General features: G+C 36.9%; 1 protein-coding gene across 30 annotated transcripts in view; it reads left to right on the top strand.

Moving 5' to 3' along the window:
* Positions 1–20707, top strand: part of KCNMA1 (potassium calcium-activated channel subfamily M alpha 1) — a 506074-nt gene that overhangs the window by 317594 nt on the left and 167773 nt on the right. For 24 of the 30 annotated variants that reach the window (XM_037399258.1, XM_037399257.1, XM_037399256.1 and 21 more), the window contains 4 exons: positions 9417–9492; positions 14637–14712; positions 16359–16529; positions 18198–18289. In XM_037399258.1, the coding sequence (XP_037255155.1) occupies positions 9417–9492; positions 14637–14712; positions 16359–16529; positions 18198–18289 (415 nt within the window). Of the gene's footprint in view, positions 1–2981; positions 3556–8981; positions 9284–9416; positions 9493–14636; positions 14713–16358; positions 16530–18197; positions 18290–18387; positions 18480–20707 lie in introns of those variants that run through there. The other 6 variants (XM_037399250.1, XM_037399277.1, XM_037399272.1 and 3 more) reach the window with 3 other exon arrangements.

Genomic DNA, 20707 nt, shown 5'->3' with positions numbered 1-20707 from the left:
TTTTCTATGCATAATACTTTTACCCTGTGTGAAATAGAACCAGTGAAAATTTTACAGGCCTTTTCTTGTAGAGCAGTGGCTTTTGCACTGTGGTTTCAGAAACTGCAGCCTGAAAGAGAGGAAAGCTGACAGGTGGAATGTTCTGTGTTGCCTCATTGTAAAATAAATGAAATCTAATTTTCAAGAAGAGAATGGTCACTGGATATAACAAAGTTATTTGTCTTTACAACAGGTTTCCTTGTGTTTCATATTTTGTCTAGATTGCACATTTGGGCACAACTGTAAGCAGTTAGTGTCCTACAAAAGCACAGCAGATCAGTCATCCCCTTCAAACCTGTGCTTTAGAGGACAGTAATTTGATACCCACTTCTACCAATGCATTGGCTGTCTATGCCAAAGACCTGTTCTTCCCTTGCTGTCTTGGAAGATGATCTAGCAGACACCTAGTTCCTGTGTAGCCAAAGGTAAAGCTCAGCTGGTGAGAAGCTTTGTTTTCTTCTCCTGCATATTTGATATCAATAGTGTCACATTTGGATGGACTTTGAAAGCAAGTTTTCATTTAATTTTAGCAATATTTCCATAAGTTTATCAATCCATTTTTTATGGCAAGTTCAGGGAGGGTCACTGAGTGATACGCTCCAAGGATACGCTTTTGTTGAAGATATGGAGACCTTCACTCCTAACATACTTTAAATAGCTTGGGTTCATTGAAGGTACAATAGGTTTTAACAAGTCATCCTAGAGCTCTTTAGAACAGAACGAACATTGATTGGTTTGGAGTAAATGCTGCCGAGCAGACTGCTGCACACATTGCTGATGTTTCTGGTAACACAGAGTTTAGGAGTTTTAAGTCTACCTTGGACCAGGAGGCTGCCAACTGTGTCCTTCACAGGGGTAGGAAGAAGTCCAGTAACACTGGAAGCAGTGCAAGTTTCCTAACGACGTCGACTTTATCTGCTAATTGGACTTCAGATGTTTGCTCAGATGCTCATCTGAGGTAGATAATGGGTTATCTGAAAAGTAGCTTTCTTGACAACAGAAGAAGAACATAATTTAGCCTACAGAGAACAATTTTCTGTAATCTAATTTTACATCTAATACCAAAAATTTAGCCAAGTCGTAGATAGATAATATAGATGGTAGAGAACTGTGCTTTTGCTGAAAACAATAAGCTGTCTTCTGTAATCAGGCTGTAGAACAAAATGCTATAAAACATTCCACTGGAAAGCAGAAATGTGTGCACATGGGAGCGATAACAAACATCTTTGTGTGGCTCTGTCTGTGATGCTGAATAGTGCTTCTCAGCACAATATATTATCATCCTGCTGCTGCTGAAATTTAGATACATATTTAATTTTTTGAACACATTTATTTTACATTTATTTCCAGATTTTGTTATTTAATTCATGTTTTCAAGTTTTGATGTATGCAAAAGATTTGGCTGGCAGTGCAGTGACAGAAGAAGGGAGAAAACTGATAAAAATCTGGCTGTGCCAGGGATTTGAGAGAGTTAAAGGGGTACTGTGAAAATTACTAAAGCCAAAATACAGGTTATATAAACAGCTTGGCTCTTGCTATTTATTACTTGGGTAATGTTTTCCTTTAGAGATGTTCCATGCTTGCAAGGTAAATGGATTCTACACTCAAACATTTGCTGTGCTAAGTACAAAGTACGCTAATGATAGGTTTAAAATTGGGTAACAACAAGATTCTAATACTAGTCGAGATGAAATACAAAAAGAAAGAAGTGTGCCTTATATGGCAAAAAGTAAGTAGGACGTTCTTTCAGTTTGAGCTGTGCAAGACATGATTAGTAACACAGATAAGTGCTGCCGTGTTCAAATCTTTCCAGTTGGAGAGGAGCGATTCAAGCGCTCAGAGATATATATTATATATGCCTGCGTGTGTATATAAAGAATCAAAGGCTATTGTTACTAGAACTGGAAGAACTTTACTATTGTGACCAGTGGGAATATGACCAGGTTGGTTGTAAGAACGTAGTGTAAAGGTGTCACAGAAGTGGTTTGCCTCAGATTCACTTGCTGCATATTACTTGAAATTTGAAATTTGTGTGTACTGTTCTCCCCATTTAGCATTGTCACCCTTCAAAAACACTTCCAAAACACTTCAAGATCCTGTACATTTCTTATAAGCACATGGTGTGGTCTATTTTTGTGTCTGCTTTGCATTGTACTCCAGATGGCATTGATGTATTTTTGGCATGTACATCTTTGTGTCTCCTCTGGGGACAAAAAATAGGAACAATAAGCATATTCCTCGAAATGAAGATAGCTTTTCAAGATGAAGTTTGTATGTTATGCTCAAAGCAGTGAAGTTGACTAAGAAAGCATGTCATATATCGTGGAAGGTAATATCTCACATTAACATTTTATTTTAAAGAGTTTTTCCTAATTGAATGAGATGATAGCTGGCTGAAGAAAAATCCAGTTTTGGGAATATTCACAGACTGAGTCTGCTTGAGAAACTAATGCACTCTCTTCTTTGGGCTCTTGCCCGATGGCTAAATTCTGTTGATTTTTTTTTTTTTTCCCTTCAGTAATATAGCTGTCATTAGCTGGGATTAGATGAAGGGTTCTTGTGTCTATTTGGTTGTGGTTTTTTGTTGGTTTTTCTTTTTCTTTTATTTCATTTCATCTGGGATAAATCCTGTAAGAGTTTGGCTGATTATGCGACCTTTGCCTTCTGCATACTAGCTTTAACCAGAAGACAGATATATCAAGTTGGCAAAGAAAATAATACACAGTAAATAATAGCCTTTATGTATGTGAACTACAAGAACTGTGTTCTTTATGAGAGGACCTGTTCGTTACAAGTGAACAGCATCACATTTTGGGGGTTTGGATCGATGGGTGTGGTTCTTTGGTGTATCTGAAAGAAGCTTATGTGGTAATATCCGGATAGAAGATGGCTTTTAAGCTCTAATACATCACGGATCAGAGCAGCATCTGCACTGCCTGCCTGCTTCTGTGATTTGTTTTGTCCGTCCACTTTGTGATACTCATAGTCTGTTTTGTGAGGCTGAGTTTTGTGTTTGAATCAATTCTGTTTGTTTCATGTTAAGAGCAGTGGACTAGATTGTACCGAATGATCTTTTGATAACAACATGTAAAAGTGAACTTTGTTATCCTGTGTCCAGTTAAATAAATCTGCTTCCAAAGAGAAGTTCTGTTAAAGAAAGAACTCTGAGCTATCTCTCAGTGTCGATACTGAATTAGTAACTGAAGGGTAAATACATGAGTGTCTTCGCTGTTAGCGGATGCTGTGACTGAAGACTGGACCACAGTACTTATGTGCCGTGCTCCTGAAGCTGAAGATACATAGTCATGATTCCCGGCAAGATTTTAGTCTACCACAACCCTTCTGGGGGCACACGTACAGAAACTTTTAAAAGTACCAGAAGGCGTAAAAAATCTCTTGGAGAATTGTTTCAAAATGGATATCGTGTCAAAGCTGGACATAATATCCCTGAAAAGGAAGAACAACATACTTTTCGCAACTCCTTGGTGTCTTGTTACAGGGTCGGCTCATACTGGGGTAAGGTCTGAGTTTTTCTTCGGAACTGTAGTTTGTGATTCTGTCTCTGGTGCTAGTGTTGTTTTCTTCTAAAAAGATATTATATGTAATTTTTCAACCTCAAAATAATGCTCCGGTATTTTGGTTCCTTTTTCCTTCCCAAACTCACATGCTGTAGGCTGCTGGTATCTCCCTCATCAAAGGGATTTAGTCTTCACCTAGAATCAGGTAATCCAGTCTTTACCAAAGGATGGAATGGAGTATTCTGCAATGGTGGAGTTATAAAATTAAAAAATAATAATAAAAAAAAAATGCTGAAATTCTTTTAATAGGTGTATAAGTAAGTTAAAGAAACAGAGAGTTCTATTAACAAGTCTTTGATACAGCATTCTTTGAAAACAATTAGTATACAACCTGTACAGATTCTGAACTCGAAGCAGTTTTACTGTACCGGTTTGTAGGGTGTTGACTTTTTCAAGCTGTGGGCTGTTTTCTCTGCTTATACATTTGCATAACAGAGGCAGGGAAATGTATCAAAATATTTGGGCTGTGTTGCTTCCAGGGAATGGCAGATTCTTTTCCTCCCGTGCTATTTCTTCCCATCTTGTGTATTGAGCTTTCACTTTCAAACCTATTTACAGGCTGTGGAATCTTGGGTTGCTCTGCTGCACTGTCTGAAGTCATTCAGGATGGGATTATTTTACATCCAAAAACTTACCCCTCCATTGTACATGTCTCAGTAAAGGTTCTGATTTCCTAAATATGGTTCCTGGTTTGCTCAGTCTGCAGTAAACCATATGGTCTTAATGAAATACCAGGGTAGAAGTAGCCCATTGATATGTTTGACGAAGACGCCGGTCTGATGCGTGGGTGAATGGTTTGTCAGGGATAGAAATGGTGTATAGGATCTCTGTGTATTGAATCCTTGTACCAATATTTTGGATATGCTATTGTCAATAAGCAAGAAAAAGCAACTTACGGCAATAAGAGAGGGATTATGTATCTCATTGATGAGAAATAATGTGTAATGCTGGATGCTGTTGCTGGTAGATTGACTTTTCATGTTGTGTGAAGAAATATCCCAATTTCTGTTTCTGCTTTTTCGAATCTCGTTACAGACAGATAAGTTCAGTTGTTATTTTTTCCTCTTTCCCTTTATAGATTTAAAATGATATATTTTCTTTTTTGGAGAGTTTGTAACCTACAGGTAAACCTGATTTCTGCTGTATGTGAATCCAGTGGAAAGCATTAGTTCAGCAGAGAGACTGCAAAACTCCTTGAGAGACAGGAAAATACTGTATTTCCGCACCGTTAAGACTGTAAAGTCAAATAGCGCTTAAAGTAATGTTTGTTTTGTTGTAAACTTTAGAGAGAAAATAATTTTGTACTGTAATTGTATTGCTACCGGCACATAGTTTATTGGTTGTGTTTGTGTCACAGTTCTGGTCATCCATTTTACTGGGTCCTTAGTAAAGAGTCTGAAAGCAATGGCAGGAGAATATTTGCAGCACCCCTCACAGAACTGAGCAAGTATCTAGTGAAATGAGAAAAATGCCTCTGTTGTTTTCTGGATCTACCTTAGTATTTCAACATAGTACGTTGTTTCCTATTCCACAGATTATTGATTTTGATAATATTTAAGATTGATTTCAGGTTTTTGGGCGGTACTTGGCCTCTCTTATTGACCTTTCAAAATTGGCCTGAAAGATGTGGATGTGTCAAATTTCCATATCTAAATTCAATGTATAGAATTTCAGGAGGTAGGCACTTGATCTCTGGGAGTCAGGTGTGGTTTGGGGGGATTTTCTGTTTGTTTTGGTTTTTTTTTTTTCTTTTTACAGATTCCAGGTTGAGCACTCAGAATCTGAAATAATACTAGATGGCACATGTTATCCAGGACATTACCTAGTAAAAATAATAGGACACATTACACATGTATTTTACGTGTACTTTGAAAATGGTCTGTTAGCTGTACAGGCAACACAGGTAGCTAAACAAATATTTTCATAGTAAGAAAATAATCCTGTGGTATACTTGGAGGTTCATTTGAATCGTCATTAACTACAACTCAAATTGTTGTACTAGAGGCGGAAGCTATTGACTAAAATTCTTTGTCTCATATTGTTAAAGGAATCTGATTTGCTAATAATACAAGTGTTTTGTGGTCTAGAAGTTTGTGAATCTTTCAGCTTTGTCCCAGGCATTGCAGCTGAAATAAACCCCAGCTCAGAAGCATACTTGTGTCATCCTTTTAGAAGCAGCAGACTGACAAACTGAAGAGGCCCTTTATTTTATCTGTATATTTTACCTGTGATTAGAGAGATCTTCTAGGTAAATTACATCTTCCAAGAGTTATTTTTTGTATAAATGGTATAAAATAAATTCCAAAATATTGCTAATGAAAGGGAGAGATACGCATTTCTATACATAGCTGACACAGCTTTTGGAAAATGGGATTTTTTTGTTAGTGTTCCTACTTACAGAATTTTGCTTACTAATCTTGGTGCATAAACAAACATCACAAATTTCTGTTCTTGGTGAGTTGGTGGGCCTGGAAGAGATAACATCTTAGCTGGGAGGTAAATTTGATTTGAAAATGGTGAGAGAGCATAGTGTGGGGCATTCTGTTACTGATTTACAAATTACTGAGTACATCTGTAATTTGTCCCTATGGGTAGCGCTGTTTTGGCTGGCTGGCTTTGTGTTCGTGGTGTCGTGGGGAGCAGGCGCAGCAGGCAGGGTGGGTTTGGCTGGCAAACACTGCCCGCACTGATGCTGGTCTGCTCAGCCCCCGCGAGCGAGGTACTGTGAGTACCTGCAAACAGGGTTACTCAAATCTACAGCTGCAGCCCTGACATTGTCCAGTCCCTCTATGTGTTTTGTTCAGATCACGTTTCAGAGGTCTTTTTTTACACTTTTCTGGAATACCCATCTCTTGGCAGCCAGGTGAAGTCCCTGGCGAAGAAGCATGGTCAGCAGGTCAAGGGAGGTGATTCTGCCTGAAGTTCTGTGTCCAGCTTTGGGGCACAGGAAAGACACGGACCTGTTAGAGGGAGCCCAGAGGAGGCCACGCAGATGGTCAAAGGGCTGAAGCCCCCCTCCTGTGAAGAGAGGCTGAGAGAGTTGGGGCTGTTCAGCCTGGAGAAGAGAAGGCTCCAGGGAGACCCTAGAGCAGCCTTCCCGTACCTAAAGGGGGCTTATAGGAAAGATGGCGACAAGCTTTTTAGTGGGGCCTGTAGCAACAGGACAAGGGCTAATGGTTTTAAACTAAAGGAGGGCAGGTTTAGACTATGTATAAGGAAGAAATGTTTCACAGTGAGGGTGGTGAAACACCGGCACAGGCTGCCCAGAGAGGTGGTGGGTGCCCCATCCCAGGAAACGTTCCAGGCCAGGTGAGATGGAGCTCTGAGCAGCTTATCCAGTTGAAGAAGTCCCTGCTCATTGCAGGGGGTGGTGGTGGCGGCGGGGCTGGACTAGATAGCCATTAAAGATCTCTTCCAGCCCCAATTGTTCTATGAAAATCATATAAAATGACATGTTTATAGTAATCTAATAACAGATCTCTTTGGGTCTGGAAAAGTACAGAATACTGGGAAGAGTTCATCTGGCATCATGATAAAGAAAACTGGTTTTTCATTTCATCTTTGATTTGAGATTTGAACCACGCAAAGCAGGTAATACACTGAGGTTTCTGAAGATCAAAATTTGGTCCTTTCTGTGGAGTAATTAATTTGGCTATAAGGCATAGCCCCGCAAGTAAAGTCCTAGAGAAGATCCAGAGGTTACAAGGTGATTGTACGTTTTACAATTACAAGCCAGTTTTATTTGTAGTTCAATTAAACCATTCAAGCAAACTCTGGACTTTTTAAAATTTTATTTTAAATTCTGTTCTCTGGAGGGAATTTTAAAAAATAGTGTAGGTCCTAGCAAGTGCAGAGCTTAATCCATAGTGATTTTCGTCTTTCACAAAAAAATACGTTAAAGCTGTAGTCTCTTTTTTCTATTATTTGATGTCTCAACAACTAAAATAAAGCTTAAGCACTGTGAGAGTTTGGAGATAAGAGATTTTATTGCTAACTTTGTTTCTCAGGCATCTTTTTGAATCATTGCAATAGGTAACTTGGGCATCTCATTAACTTCAGAAGTAGTGCAAAGCATTTGAAAGGAAAGATTTTTCTCCCATCAACCATTTTTCAAAAAGTTCCAAAAGAATGGAGCGAGGGAGGTAGCTGGACAGAACAGAGTTGAGAAAGCTTAGGGTTGCTAGTAAAGGTCCTCTCCATCCCTGTCCAGCCACATCTCTTTGGACAGCAGTATCAACTGTGGGAACTACTGAAAGTGGAGCAGAGGGACATGTCTCTTAGTTTCAGCACTATGATCCAAAATGTTCATTCTCTAATCGAAAATGGATGTGAAGTTTGTAGTTGTTAAGCATCATTGTATTGCTCTTCCTCTAGATCCCCAAATCCAGTTTTCAAGTTGCGATTAATCTTCAGTTCCCTGCAGTCAGTAATTTAAAAGAGACTTTATATCTATGTAATGGACAGGAGTGATTTTCTACTTTAAGGCTACTTAGGAGCCTTAACAAGACTGCTTAATAAGGCTACATATGAGCCTTAGGAAGAGTAAAAATTTTCTTTAACAACTTTCCAAGAATACTCTGGAAATAAAGCCTTGGTTTAAACACTTCTCACCACATGCATCTTTGCTCTTGAGTGGAACCTCTCGACTCCACTGAGATGATGACAGTTGTGACCAGGTTTATAAGTTTGCCAGGAACACCTTGAGTTTCTAGAAATAAAAAGCGGTTTATAGCACTGGAATTGGGTCAAATATGTATCAATAAAGAGGATGTATGAGAAGAAGCTGCCCTGGACCTAACCAACAGTCACGATACCATGTTACACAACTTTTATGTAACTTCTGGCTGTACCATTTAATAAAAATTATCCTCAAAGCTTTATTTTAATTTTATAAGCTGTGTATGATACACAAGGTACTTTTATTCATATGCCAAAGATCTGCAGCCAAATTATTTACTATCAGCATAAACCTCTTTTAATAATTTAAGCCTTTAATCTTCTATAGTATCTCCTCTGGTGCACACTGTCTTTGTGTATGCCTCACTGGCTTTGTAGTTGTCTGAGAATTGCTATATGTGCAACCTGATTTCAACACAAAAATGCTATTTCTTTGTAAAAATAGTCGCTACTTTAATAGCCAAAGTATAATCTGTTCCTATAGTTATAGCCTGATGGAAGGATTTATAGTAGGTTTGTCATTTTTAAGAGAGAATGTGTTGTTTCTCTCTATTCCTGCTTCAGTTTTTTGAAATTCGGGTGGAGGCAGGGAGCGTTATTATAATAAAAGATTTTACGTCACTAAGATTTACCAATTTAATCAGGCATATACACAGTCTACTTTATCCAGGTTATCACATCTCATGCCCATAACTTTTACTTTTCACTAACCAACGTGCGAGCTTGGAGGATGCAGATTTGTATGTGCCTCTGACAGCCTGGAACTGAAGGACACGTGCACTAGAACTTCCAACTGAACCTCAGTGAGGTTTTTTTTCCCCTTAGCTTTCATAAGGCTTTCAGCCTTCATGTCTCCTCCTATGGCTTCCTACATAAACTAAGGCTTTCTGGTAGGATACTTCAGCTATTAAGGACAAAAGTTTAAAACAGTTTGAAAAAGACCTGGTAAAGGATCTTCGAACCATTAAATATGGAAGAACATTTCAAAGGTATTTGACATTTTGTATGTTATCTATGTTGATTTAATGGATCACTGTCATTGTAAGTGAAATGTTGTTATAATTTGAATTATTCTTTACTAGAGTTTTGTTTTTGTTTTTTTTTTTTTTTTCTTTACTGCAGGTTTAAGATTTTTAAGAGCCCTTAGACTGATACAGTTTTCAGAAATTTTGCAGTTTCTGAATATCCTTAAAACAAGGTAAGAGCTTTTCTTACAATGCTGAGTTATTGCATTGGTGACAGAACATAAATGTCTTAGGTTTGTGGTCACTGTAATATATGACTTTTTTTTTTTCTCAAAAAACCCCCCTTGCTATCTATTCTTTAAACCTTTTTCTGCTGATGCATGATTTATCAGTGTCAGCATCTTTTGCTATGTGATCAGTAGATTTTATTTGATGTGATGTGGTGTTACATTTGAAATATCTGAGCAAGACTGGGTGCTGATACATTAAAAGCAGAACAAATTACAGAGCTCTGCACTGATTATACATTGCTTCTTTCCACATAATCAGTCCATATTCTGCTGCCTTGGAAAGACAGAAATCAAAATTCTTTCAACAGATGTAGTTACAAGGTATTTGGAGAAATAATCATTGTGTCTCTGTTTCAGCTTTTTTGAACTAAGCAACCTTTTGCACATCAAAAACATATTAAAAATTAATTTTACACTGAGCTATCTTTATATTGTGTTTATTGTCGTTAGCATTTTTTTTCAAAGAATAATTAATATACTCGAAGGAACCTTCTGCCTTTCACTGATTCTTTGGGCTATTAATACATGAAAGCTGTGCTGAAACAGCATAACTTTGAAGGAAATAAAAAGGAACCTTCCTGTGCCTTGCAGTTGAAGACACATCACCTTTCATCATTCCTTAGAATGCCCCAGGTGAAGTATTGAGCCCAGCTTCCAATAATTGCTGTAAACTGAGCTCCATTCTGATGTCCTGTGCTCTCTACACTGCTTGATGATGCGGGTGTGAGGGCTTTATATACAAGGAACTCCATTTACTTGCTATGTTAATTAGTAGTGATGGGGGAAATAGATCCTTGAGATTTGTACATGCTCATGGTAAACAGCTGTGTCTTCAACCCTTAAGCTCAAAACTCTTCTCTTTGCTGTAAAACTTTCACGCTGTCTGTCTTTAGCTGTGTGACTGTAAGTAATCCAGTTCTTGTCAAATAAAGAAATCAGAGTGTGCAGTGAAGGTGCAGTCCCAGTAGCTCAGGATACTGCCGATATGGTAAAGGAGAATAATTTGTGCAGGAGCTCAGAAGAGCCAGTGCATTTGCATTTAACACGCAGAGCAACCTTGCTAAAAGAAATGCCAGTCAATGGAGAAGCCCCATAAACTGCAAGGATTTTAGATAAAGCCCCTTGAGGAGGGGTGGATTTGTAAACTTCCAGATCCATAAATGAAGGGATACCGCATTAATCACATTCAGTGTATTCAGAGCTGGCTTATTCAGCATTGACTTGTTCACTTAGATAACACTTCTCTGGTGCAGAATTTTCTCTTAGATTAGATGTTTTCATCTCTTTGATTATTTATATGAACGTCCAAATATCTGTAAACCTCAAATGTTGGTTATTAGAAAGCCTGTCAAGCAAAGCTTCCTTGTGTGACTGAGTTTACTCAGCTGATTAATCCCCAGCAGTTCATCACTAACGCCTTTTATTTAACTTAAAAACTGTCAGTGCCTTGAAACAATTTTTTATGTTTCTCCCTGTTCCTGGTTCTTCAATAGAAAGACATGTCTCCTCTCTTTTGTGTCTTAATAAACTGAAAGGAACTACATAATTAGGAATACTATCAGTGTTCACAAAACATGATTTTGTAAAATGGGTAAGTCAATTTAAACCAAATGAACAGAATGTCATTTATTTTAGAAAAAAATTTTAGTTACGCCTGCCATAAATTTGACCATCTGTGCACTTTGGCTTTTATTAATTGTCTTGTGTGAGTTTAGCTTTTACAAAGCAAAAAATGAGAAAATACATTTATTGCTGCTATTACTAACTTCAGTTAGAAATGTTTGTATTTTCAGTGTGTTCCTAAGTACTATCATAAACAAGAACTACGGTTCGTGTTGTAGGTACGGTTCGTGTTGTAGGTACGGTTCGCTTTTTCTGCTACAGTACCAAAATACTTTTAAATGAGAGTTTTATTTCTGGATTATTAATCTTTCTTAATGAAAAAAGCAGCATGCTGACCACTTGTGGTTAATGGACAATCTTTAGTAGTTTTGCAAGTGTTAGAGCAGTTAAGCTTGTAGTCTCGATAAAAAATTCCCTTAATTCAAGCATTGATTTCAATTCATACAGTGGCCTTGAATTGTTATTATTTCTATACTATTGTATGCTTTTGACCAGCTACTGCAACATTCTGTTGTTCAGGGATGATTAAAAATCTTACAGAATTAATATATTTTGCATTTCTTGCAATCCGCTTTCAAGGTTTTAATGAAATTTTCAACATCATTGTTTGTTTGTGAGTGTGAAGACCAAGGAATAATGGCAGACTTGGATTGTTGAACTGAATAGTAAATTCAGTATATTGTTACTAGTCTGAAATGATAGTACAGGGAAAAAAACCACCCAAATTATTTAAAAATTCTGCAAAAGATAAAAGTGCTCTCTGTTTGAGGTGTTATGTGTTTATATGAAAAAAATACGGAGCTAATTCGACTAGAGGCATTTCATTGTGTTTGGCATTAATAAGAAGTAACTACTGACAAGATGAGAAAGCGATAGGATATAAAGGGTACTGCTATATTTTTAATGTTTGGTGCAGTTAGAGAAGAAATTCTTTCCTTTTCCTCTTTCCCCAGTAAAGAAAAAAGTTTAACCTAGAAATTAAAATTACTCCTGGAATTAGTGACTGAAATATGGGAATAAAATACACATTTATTATTTATACAGTGGGCAGAAGGGCTGTTCTAAACACTGGAGTCCAAAGGAAGAAGCTAAACAGTGCAAAAATAGAAGCAGTGAGAAGACCAGCAATGTAATGTGGGAGTGCTAGATAATTATTAGAATATCTGAAAAATGATTAATTATACTTGAAAAGAACCAGTAAGGCAAAGCAAAATTTTACAGTGGTGTCTTAAAAGACCACAGTCTGCTAAGGATCTATTTGTTTACTTAGTTTAAAATTAAATGTATTTTACACAATATCTTTTGTTTCTGTATTTTATGAAATAAAAGGAATTGTGTGGTGTTCAGTTGAAAATTTCTCTCCTTCACTGTTTTCTAATATTTTCTGACAAAAATACAGAGGCTTAGGCAGGGCTCACAGTAAGGGATTTTGCACAGATGTTGGAAAGAGCTTAAAGAGGAGGAAAATGTTTGTGACTAATCCTTCATCTATATTTAGACTGGCAGAAACACAGGGAGTATTTCATAGAGGAGAGAGAAGGCACGGTGTTTAATAAATCTTCAAAAATAAAAGGTACAAAAAACTCACGTCAATAGTTACTCTTAATGGCTGTTGCCATTTACTTGTATTACAGTAATAAGCGGAGACCAGGTGACACGTCGGTGTATCAGGAGCCTCTCGTGCCCTAAGCCCATGTGAAGGACGATATTTAGCCTTTCACAGCAGAGCTTTCCATCAGCGTGATTCCTATGATTTTTTTTAATCTAGAAACCCGTGTTAGGGTCCCGCACTATGTCTGAATGCTGTCGCTGACAAAATATGAACCTTAATCAAGCACGCCTTAAGAAAGAGAGAATTAGGGAATATATGTTGATGTAGGTGAATGCTTATTAATTGCAGAACTGCTGAAATAGTCTCTTAATTTTGAGTACAATATTCATTACAGCACCTGTCATATTACCCAATTGTATTTCTTTCCTAGTACCCACAGATGCCCGCTTGGCTAACTGTAACCCTTAAAATATTTTTAAGGGAGCCGGTCTGATGAATTTTGCAGGTTCATTTCTCAACTTTGTTTAGAAAAGAATGCATTTTTATCATCCTAAAGTTGTTATAAACAGACGTATAAATTCTACAGTAATGTTGATAATGATTTTTTTTTTTTAATGATTTTTCTTCTTTAGGAAGGTATTGCTTTAAGGAATAACAGTGATTTTTCTGAGGCATTATTCTTTGTTATAAATGTTTTCAAAAACAAAGGGCAGCTATTTCCAATACAGTTCCTTGAATGGGTGAGATTATTTAGACATAGTAGTACAGGGACTTTAGTTCCTTCTGTATTGGTGAAATATCCCTCTTAGCTTTTGAAGTCTCAGTGATTTTTGTAAGAAGAGAGGGAGCAGTCTTTACCTGTATTTCTTCCATGAGCTACGGCATTTTCCTGCTGAATTGAGTGAGGTCCTTGCTTCAAAATCACTTCTGGCTACAGTAGGGAACATACTACTCAGTGGGACTAAAAAGAGCTTGCAGAGTTTGACTGATAGGTTTCCATCTTTTTTTTTAGAAAAATGTTAATATGAAATATAAAATAGTCTAGCTTCGTATGAATTTCCACAAAGAAGTCCATAAGAGTTCAGGCAAGCAGAATAATATGACAATTACTTAAGATTTTACACAAAACCCACAAAGTGTCTGGGTTATTTAGTTTGAGAATCATAATTTAATTTTTTTTTTCTCTGCAAAAGCAGCATGCTGTTTACAGATTGGCTGCAATAGTTCATTAATTGTTTGCCATAACTGTAGGAAAATAGTCTTGTCCTGTGGTCAGGTCTGCAAGTGTTAACATGTGGTGAGGCTGCAACACAATCATCTTCTTGCTGTTAATTTTTAAAGCCTCCACAGGTCTGAGGTCAAAAGCACAATGAGTATAGAAAAAGCGTACAAGAAATGAAATAATTTGAAAGACATCAGTCAATTGTTTGTGTAAGTGCCGTGTTCAGTGGCTAATGTTAAGTGGCGTTGCTCAGTTTAATTCATTGGGCCTGCATGGATTTATTTTAGGGTACCAGAATATTTACGGATAATTCTGATGTGTATAGCAATGATAAATGAGAAGGTGAGAATACTGGAGGCAACGAAATAATTTGGGAAAAAGCATTATTTCTTTCTGTTTGTTTGTTTATGAGTACAAATGAAGCTAAGGTTTCTGTTTGACTGCTCTCAAATACATTGGAATTTTTCTTTCAAGCTCACTAAATTATGCAACTGTGAACTCTGCAAAGACAAAATAACACCTATTTTGCACAGGCTTTTGATCGAGTTTTTTAGGGAGCCTGCTTCTCTTCAGAAATCATTACCAAACTCTCGCATCTGAGGCATGCAGTCTTATACAGGTACATATGAAAAATGTGTGATAAATTCCAGTCTAAATTCCTCTTTGTCGTCGGGTTTTGTTTATTTTCAGTAATTCCATCAAGCTGGTGAATCTGTGCTCTATATTTATCAGCACGTGGCTGACAGCAGCTGGGTTCATACATTTGGTAAGTATATTTGAAAATACTTCATTGACTTTTTCTCATGGATCGTCTGCTCTCTGAGCTACTTGATGACCTGAAATCGCCTTGTTCTGGATAACCCCTGAACACATCCAGAGAGTACAATAAAAAATCACATCACGGCTTCCTAAATTTTCGGCTTCTACTCGAAACTAATTCTGAGTAGTAAGCAATACATCATGAACCTCAGCCGTAAAATAGACTTGGACCAGTGGAAGTGGGGGCAAGGGCACTGTTTGCCGGCAGGTGGTAGTGTTTCCTAAGGAAACACCCGGCTGCTTCCTGGAAGGGGTCGGCAGGGCTGAAATGATGCTGAAATGGTGAAAGCAGGGGTTGTGCCAGGAGGCAGTTCTGTATTCCCACGAGAAGCAATGGAATGGCCACCATTCTGGCTAGTGATTTTTAAGAGATTGTTTTCCTCTCTTTTGAAATTTCAAAAAAAATTTTATGTAGTTTTCAGTCACCGATAACGTAGATTTTTATAATAGTTTTTTGTTCTGCACCTGGCAAGACGTGAAAAATTTAAGATAGCTAGTGCAGAAGTACATGAGTTCATAAATGTGAATATGCATATATAGGATAGGCATATGTCAACTGCGTATTTAAAACTAATGGCGTTTACTGATCAGTTTGGTAAATATGATTGCATGTGGTTAACTGTTTGTCCCTTAAGTACATTGTATGATCAAGCTGCTAGTAGTAACAAGTTATTCACGAATGGTTTTGGACTAATATTATATTTTAATGATATTGATGTTAGTCCAGAGCAATTAAAATGACTTCACTTGAAATACCTTGACCTGTATCCAGCTATAGTAAGATCAAATATTCAGAATGCTTATCTTCTTATTATACCAGATAGTAATTTAATTTTCACTCTTATGAAGATGCACTGAAATTTTGCATGTTTTTGTTTCTGATATACTTCACATTCAGGGATGACCACATTTTTTAACAACAACAGCAAAAAATAAAATTACATCAGGAGGGCAGGGATGCTATTTTCTAGAGCTTGGGGTTTAGGTTATATTTGGTTTGGTTTTGGTTTTCAGCATAAATTTCTCTATTGTACTGTAGGAATCCTCAAACATCAAACGTTTTTACTCTGGAACAGATTTGAGAGGGCATGCTCCTTCCCCACTGATAAATCTACAACTTTGTCACATACAGTAGCTGGCTTCTTGGAAAAGTAATGAGTATCACTGAACTTAACATGTCACTACTGCCTTTGGTAGCTACATAATGCTTTAAGACCCAAACTAAGAAGTATAATTTCATTACAAGTAAGAGTCACTGAAAAAAAAAATCTGAACAAAATAAAATATAAAATGAACTTATCTAGCTGCATTAATAAGTTATGTTAGGTAGTGGTGAATGGAAAAGAAACTTTCCATGAATGGTATGAGTGGCAAGGCTGTGTATGTCGACAAAAGAACGATAGCGGTATAATTGGGGCAGGGTGGGTTCTGTATTAAAAATAAATCACAGGAGGTTTAGGAGTTTATATGCCATTTAAAAAAATAAAATACATACATATATATATACACACACACATGCACACACATATATCACTAGAGTTAATTTGTGGTACAGCTCTTTTAATTCATTGTATGCTTTCTTGTCAAATTTAGGTGGAGAACTCAGGGGATCCATGGGAAAATTTCCAAAATAATCAACCGCTAACATATTGGGAATGTGTTTATTTACTGATGGTTACAATGTCCACTGTTGGCTATGGAGATGTTTATGCAAAAACAACTCTTGGTCGCCTTTTCATGGTCTTCTTCATCCTTGGGGGATTGGTAAAAACTCTTTGTTGTTGTTGTTGTTATTATTACTACTATTATTATTCCAGCTACCTTAATATTTGTTACAATATATCTCAATGCTGTAATTAAAGAAGTAATAATATATGGTTTAGGGAATTAAAATTAATTATAAGATGTTTAAATATGTTTAATACACCCTTTTTCTTCTATAGACAAATATTTTGGTGGAGCTTATCAAATTAGTCTGGTTTAGTAGAGTCAGAATTTTTCTAAGCCATTTAAATCAGTAATGCTTGTGAATACATGAAGTGCCTTAATATTTCAACTTATAATGTTATTTGTACTTTCTAGTGAGTGACTGTAGTGTGTATTTTTTGACGCTGCTGTAGATACTTAAAGGCACTTTGCGGTTTCAGAAACCCTACCCACCCTTCTGTGTTCCTTCCCAACATTCCAACAAACACTGTGGCTTTGGACTGCCTTAAAGAGCAGTTTGCCTGATCCAGATGATGGCAAACCACATTCTCTTTAATTTCAAACATACTTTCATGTCATATAGCAGAATTTTAACTCACAATTTATCACATGGCCATAACCAGTATCCTTTTATGTCAGCAAGTGCTTGTGTTCTTTGTCCTGTATGTACATAGCACCAAAGTTACTAATTGTCTTCTGTCAACTTTGCTATTGTTTATTAGTGTTAGTAATATTATAGGACCTGTTGCAATGTTGTGCTGTAAACCAGCAAGGTTTATTTTTTATTTACTCTGTGCAAGGTAAGTGCTTTATGGATGATTCACAATATAAATTGTGCCCATAGATACATACGTGTATTGTTTTCTCATGTATCGATTTCACATATACATACATCTCACAGAGGTGATATGTATATAACTAATGTTATGAATGCAATATATGAGACAAACAGAAATACATATATATCAATATATATATATGAGTATAAATATATGCATTCCCATCGATGTTTATTGACATACAAAGACAAAGACCATGTCAAATGGCAATAGCTCTTCGAAGTATCCAGCCACAAGGAAGATGTTTGTTGGACAAAACATGGCAGAATAATTTTTATTTTCTCCTCAAAACCTTTTTACTATCACGTGTTATTCCAATCCTTTTGAAAACATAAACTTTTGGAAAAGCTTTTTTTTGGGGGCGGGGGGTGACATTTTCGTTTCTTGACTAGGGGGAATAACCCCGATTTCATCATGTTTTTTGCCTTATTTTGAATCCTAATAATGGGGGAAAAAATCTGTCTTTTAAACTAGAAATGTAACGGTAATGATAACACTTATTTTTGTTTTTTGCAGTGTATTTTGGATAAGTTTTTTCCCCTCCCCTCTTCAGGAAGAATTAGACATAACTGTATTTTATGGTTAGATACCGATTTGAATTAATTTTGTTCTTGTTTTGTTTTGTGTGTCTATTTTTCCTCTTTTGACCATTTTCTTAATTTGTAAGGTGTGCATCTTCTCCAAGACCAACTTTTACATTGAGCCTTCTTGTTTGATAAGAACTTTTACATTTTTTTAAAAAAAATTCTTTTTAAAACAACTGCATAGATCTAATTCTTTTGCATTTTCAGATCTTAAAGATATATATCTTCTGAAAATATTCATCATCCCCCTTTCTTTGGCCTCTCTTTTTAGTCTTTTCTTCTGTCTCCTATCTTCTTCTTAGGCCATGTTTGCCAGCTACGTCCCTGAAATCATAGAGTTAATAGGAAACCGCAAGAAATATGGTGGTTCCTATAGTGCGGTTAGTGGAAGAAAGTAAGTATCCCAAGAGGCTCTGCTGCCTCTGCTGCAGTAGAACACTCTCTGCATGCCATTTTCTTTTTTTTTTTTTTGTTTTTGTTTCATGCATGTAGGCAATGTTTGCTCGCTACGTGCCAGAAATTGCTGCTCTCATCCTTAATCGGAAGAAATACGGCGGGACTTTTAACTCAACCCGAGGCAGAAAGTAAGTCAAAACAGACCAGGTGTGGTTGTGTGACTTTAAAGAGCCCCTGATGGTGGTAATAGCTGACTCACAGCTTAGCAGGCTGTATTCCTTGACATCAGATGTTACCACTGGAGAGTTGTCACACTATAATTAGAGACCTGGGCTATGCTATGGTACGAGTCACAATGTTTTGTCCCTAATTTAAAAGAACCTGGGTGCCGCTAAGTCTACACTGGCACACATCTTGAACAAATGCTGCATATGCATTAGCTTCTGCAACAACGTTGACCTAGCGCTTCACAGTTTTAGGCATCAGATTATCACGTGCTCATCTCTTCACTGGGCAACAATGATAATTCACGTGATTTTCAAGCAACTCAGTTCTTCAAGAAACTTGGATTTACTGGAGTGCAAAATATGCGGTTTATGTTGATGGGATTATTTTATTAGGCTGACTATGTCAGAAGTCTGATAGTACTATTCATCATTCTTCAAACAGCAGATTTGGATCTCATGCAGCTCCTTTTGACTTCATATGAATATTGCGAACATTTGGATTTTAGGATCTGTGACCAAGGATTTTAAAGTGATTCTCTTCTACACACAATATAAAACTTATCCTAAGAAGAGCAAGTGGTAGCCTTAGTATCAATATATGGGGGGAAAAAAACAAACCAAGAAAACAAAGCCATAAGAAGTCCTATTTTTGCCTGGTAGCAAGGTGAAATTTTATTTGACTACATTACATTTTATTGAAAGCCTGCTTGTTTCCTTGACCAAGTTAAAACTAGCTCTTTCTAAGATTCCCAGCATCTAGACCTGCTGGGATATCGCCTTTAATGAACTAGATGTACTTGGCGATATAGTAGTTTCTCCTCTATATCACCTTTAGTGTTGCCGTCTTTTCTTTCGTTACATATCATTGAGACATCCACTGGTAGAGACATATTTGCCTTAAAAGACTAGTTGTATAGAATCCTTGTCATATAGCATAAAGTACTGTAGGCAATGCATCCTCTCCCTACCTTTTAGTAGGGATATGTTTTATTACTTTTATTCCTTTCAAGTCATCACACATGCATCATTTTATAAATGTGGATTATGGTTTTATCAAGTTTTTTCTCCTCTGTGGAGCAGAAAGACTGTAATGTCCCACAGAGCTAATTCCAGAGTACTGTTTTATGTCACCGTTTAATCAATAATCAAGAATAAATCAAAGTGTATTCTTTCGTTATAGCTTACGCTATTGTATGTTCAATGATGCTCAAGCAATTACGTGACACAATTGAAAATGTCAGTACTTCCATTTTTTGAGATAACCTCAGCTCTTGGAAGGTTTTGGTTTTCTTGCTGTAAACACACTAATGTTGGAAACTTGCATCATAATTTGCTTACCCAGAATAAAAAATTGCCTTAATTGAGATAGACTGGTCTCATTAACTTCTCCAAATGTTGGTTTATGAGAGAGACCTACCCAGTTTCATATTTGTTTTCATACATGGTTTCTCAAAGAGAAGTTTGCCAAACACAGAATTTTTAGCTCTGTTTTTGAGGCTCCAGAGGAGTGATAGCGGAGGGGAATATGGTTTAAAAACCTTTTACGTACAGAGTTTTAGTCTCTCCCTTCTACATTGTCACTAGTACCCAGCATTGCTCAGATGTCTCTAAACTTGGACCTGATCTACAGTCAGAACCTTTCATCCTGCAAAGCTCAACTCCAGATTACAGGCTTCTGCTAGCTTTGGGGCGTGCTTATTTATTTTTTTTTTAACCTTTTCTTTTTGTCTTATTTATCTGCACTATCTGGTTTTAGCTCACCCTGTTGTCAATGCTTTCTCTGCTGATCTCTACTGCCCGTATAACTTGTTGTTTGAAACTCAGTTCTGTCATCAGCATACCAACTGTTTGATTTACATTATGCACTGTTTTCTGGTTCAGTTATTAATTACTAAGTAGTTTAAAGATGTTCTTTGCTCACGTGGGTCTTTCATCAGAGACTCTGAGCTTGGGAACTGCACAGTAAAAAGCCATTAGCACCCCTTGTTTGGTGTTGCTTTTGCAGTCAGTAGAACAAGATTGATGAAATGCTATGTTTGGCCAAAATTTAAGTTTTCATTTGGAATTCAGTGTTGAGAGAATGGATTGTCAGAACCAATAAGTTTTCCTTTGCTTGGGATATAGACATGTGGTAGTAATTAGTAATATAAGGTCTTTAGTTGAGCAACCAAGCATAGATTCTGGCAGGA

This window comes from Falco rusticolus, chromosome 9, assembly GCF_015220075.1.
Source record: "Falco rusticolus isolate bFalRus1 chromosome 9, bFalRus1.pri, whole genome shotgun sequence".
Lineage (NCBI taxonomy): Eukaryota > Metazoa > Chordata > Aves > Falconiformes > Falconidae > Falco > Falco rusticolus.
Note: the sequence above shows the minus strand (reverse complement) of the source record. Positions and strands in the feature narration are given on the sequence as shown.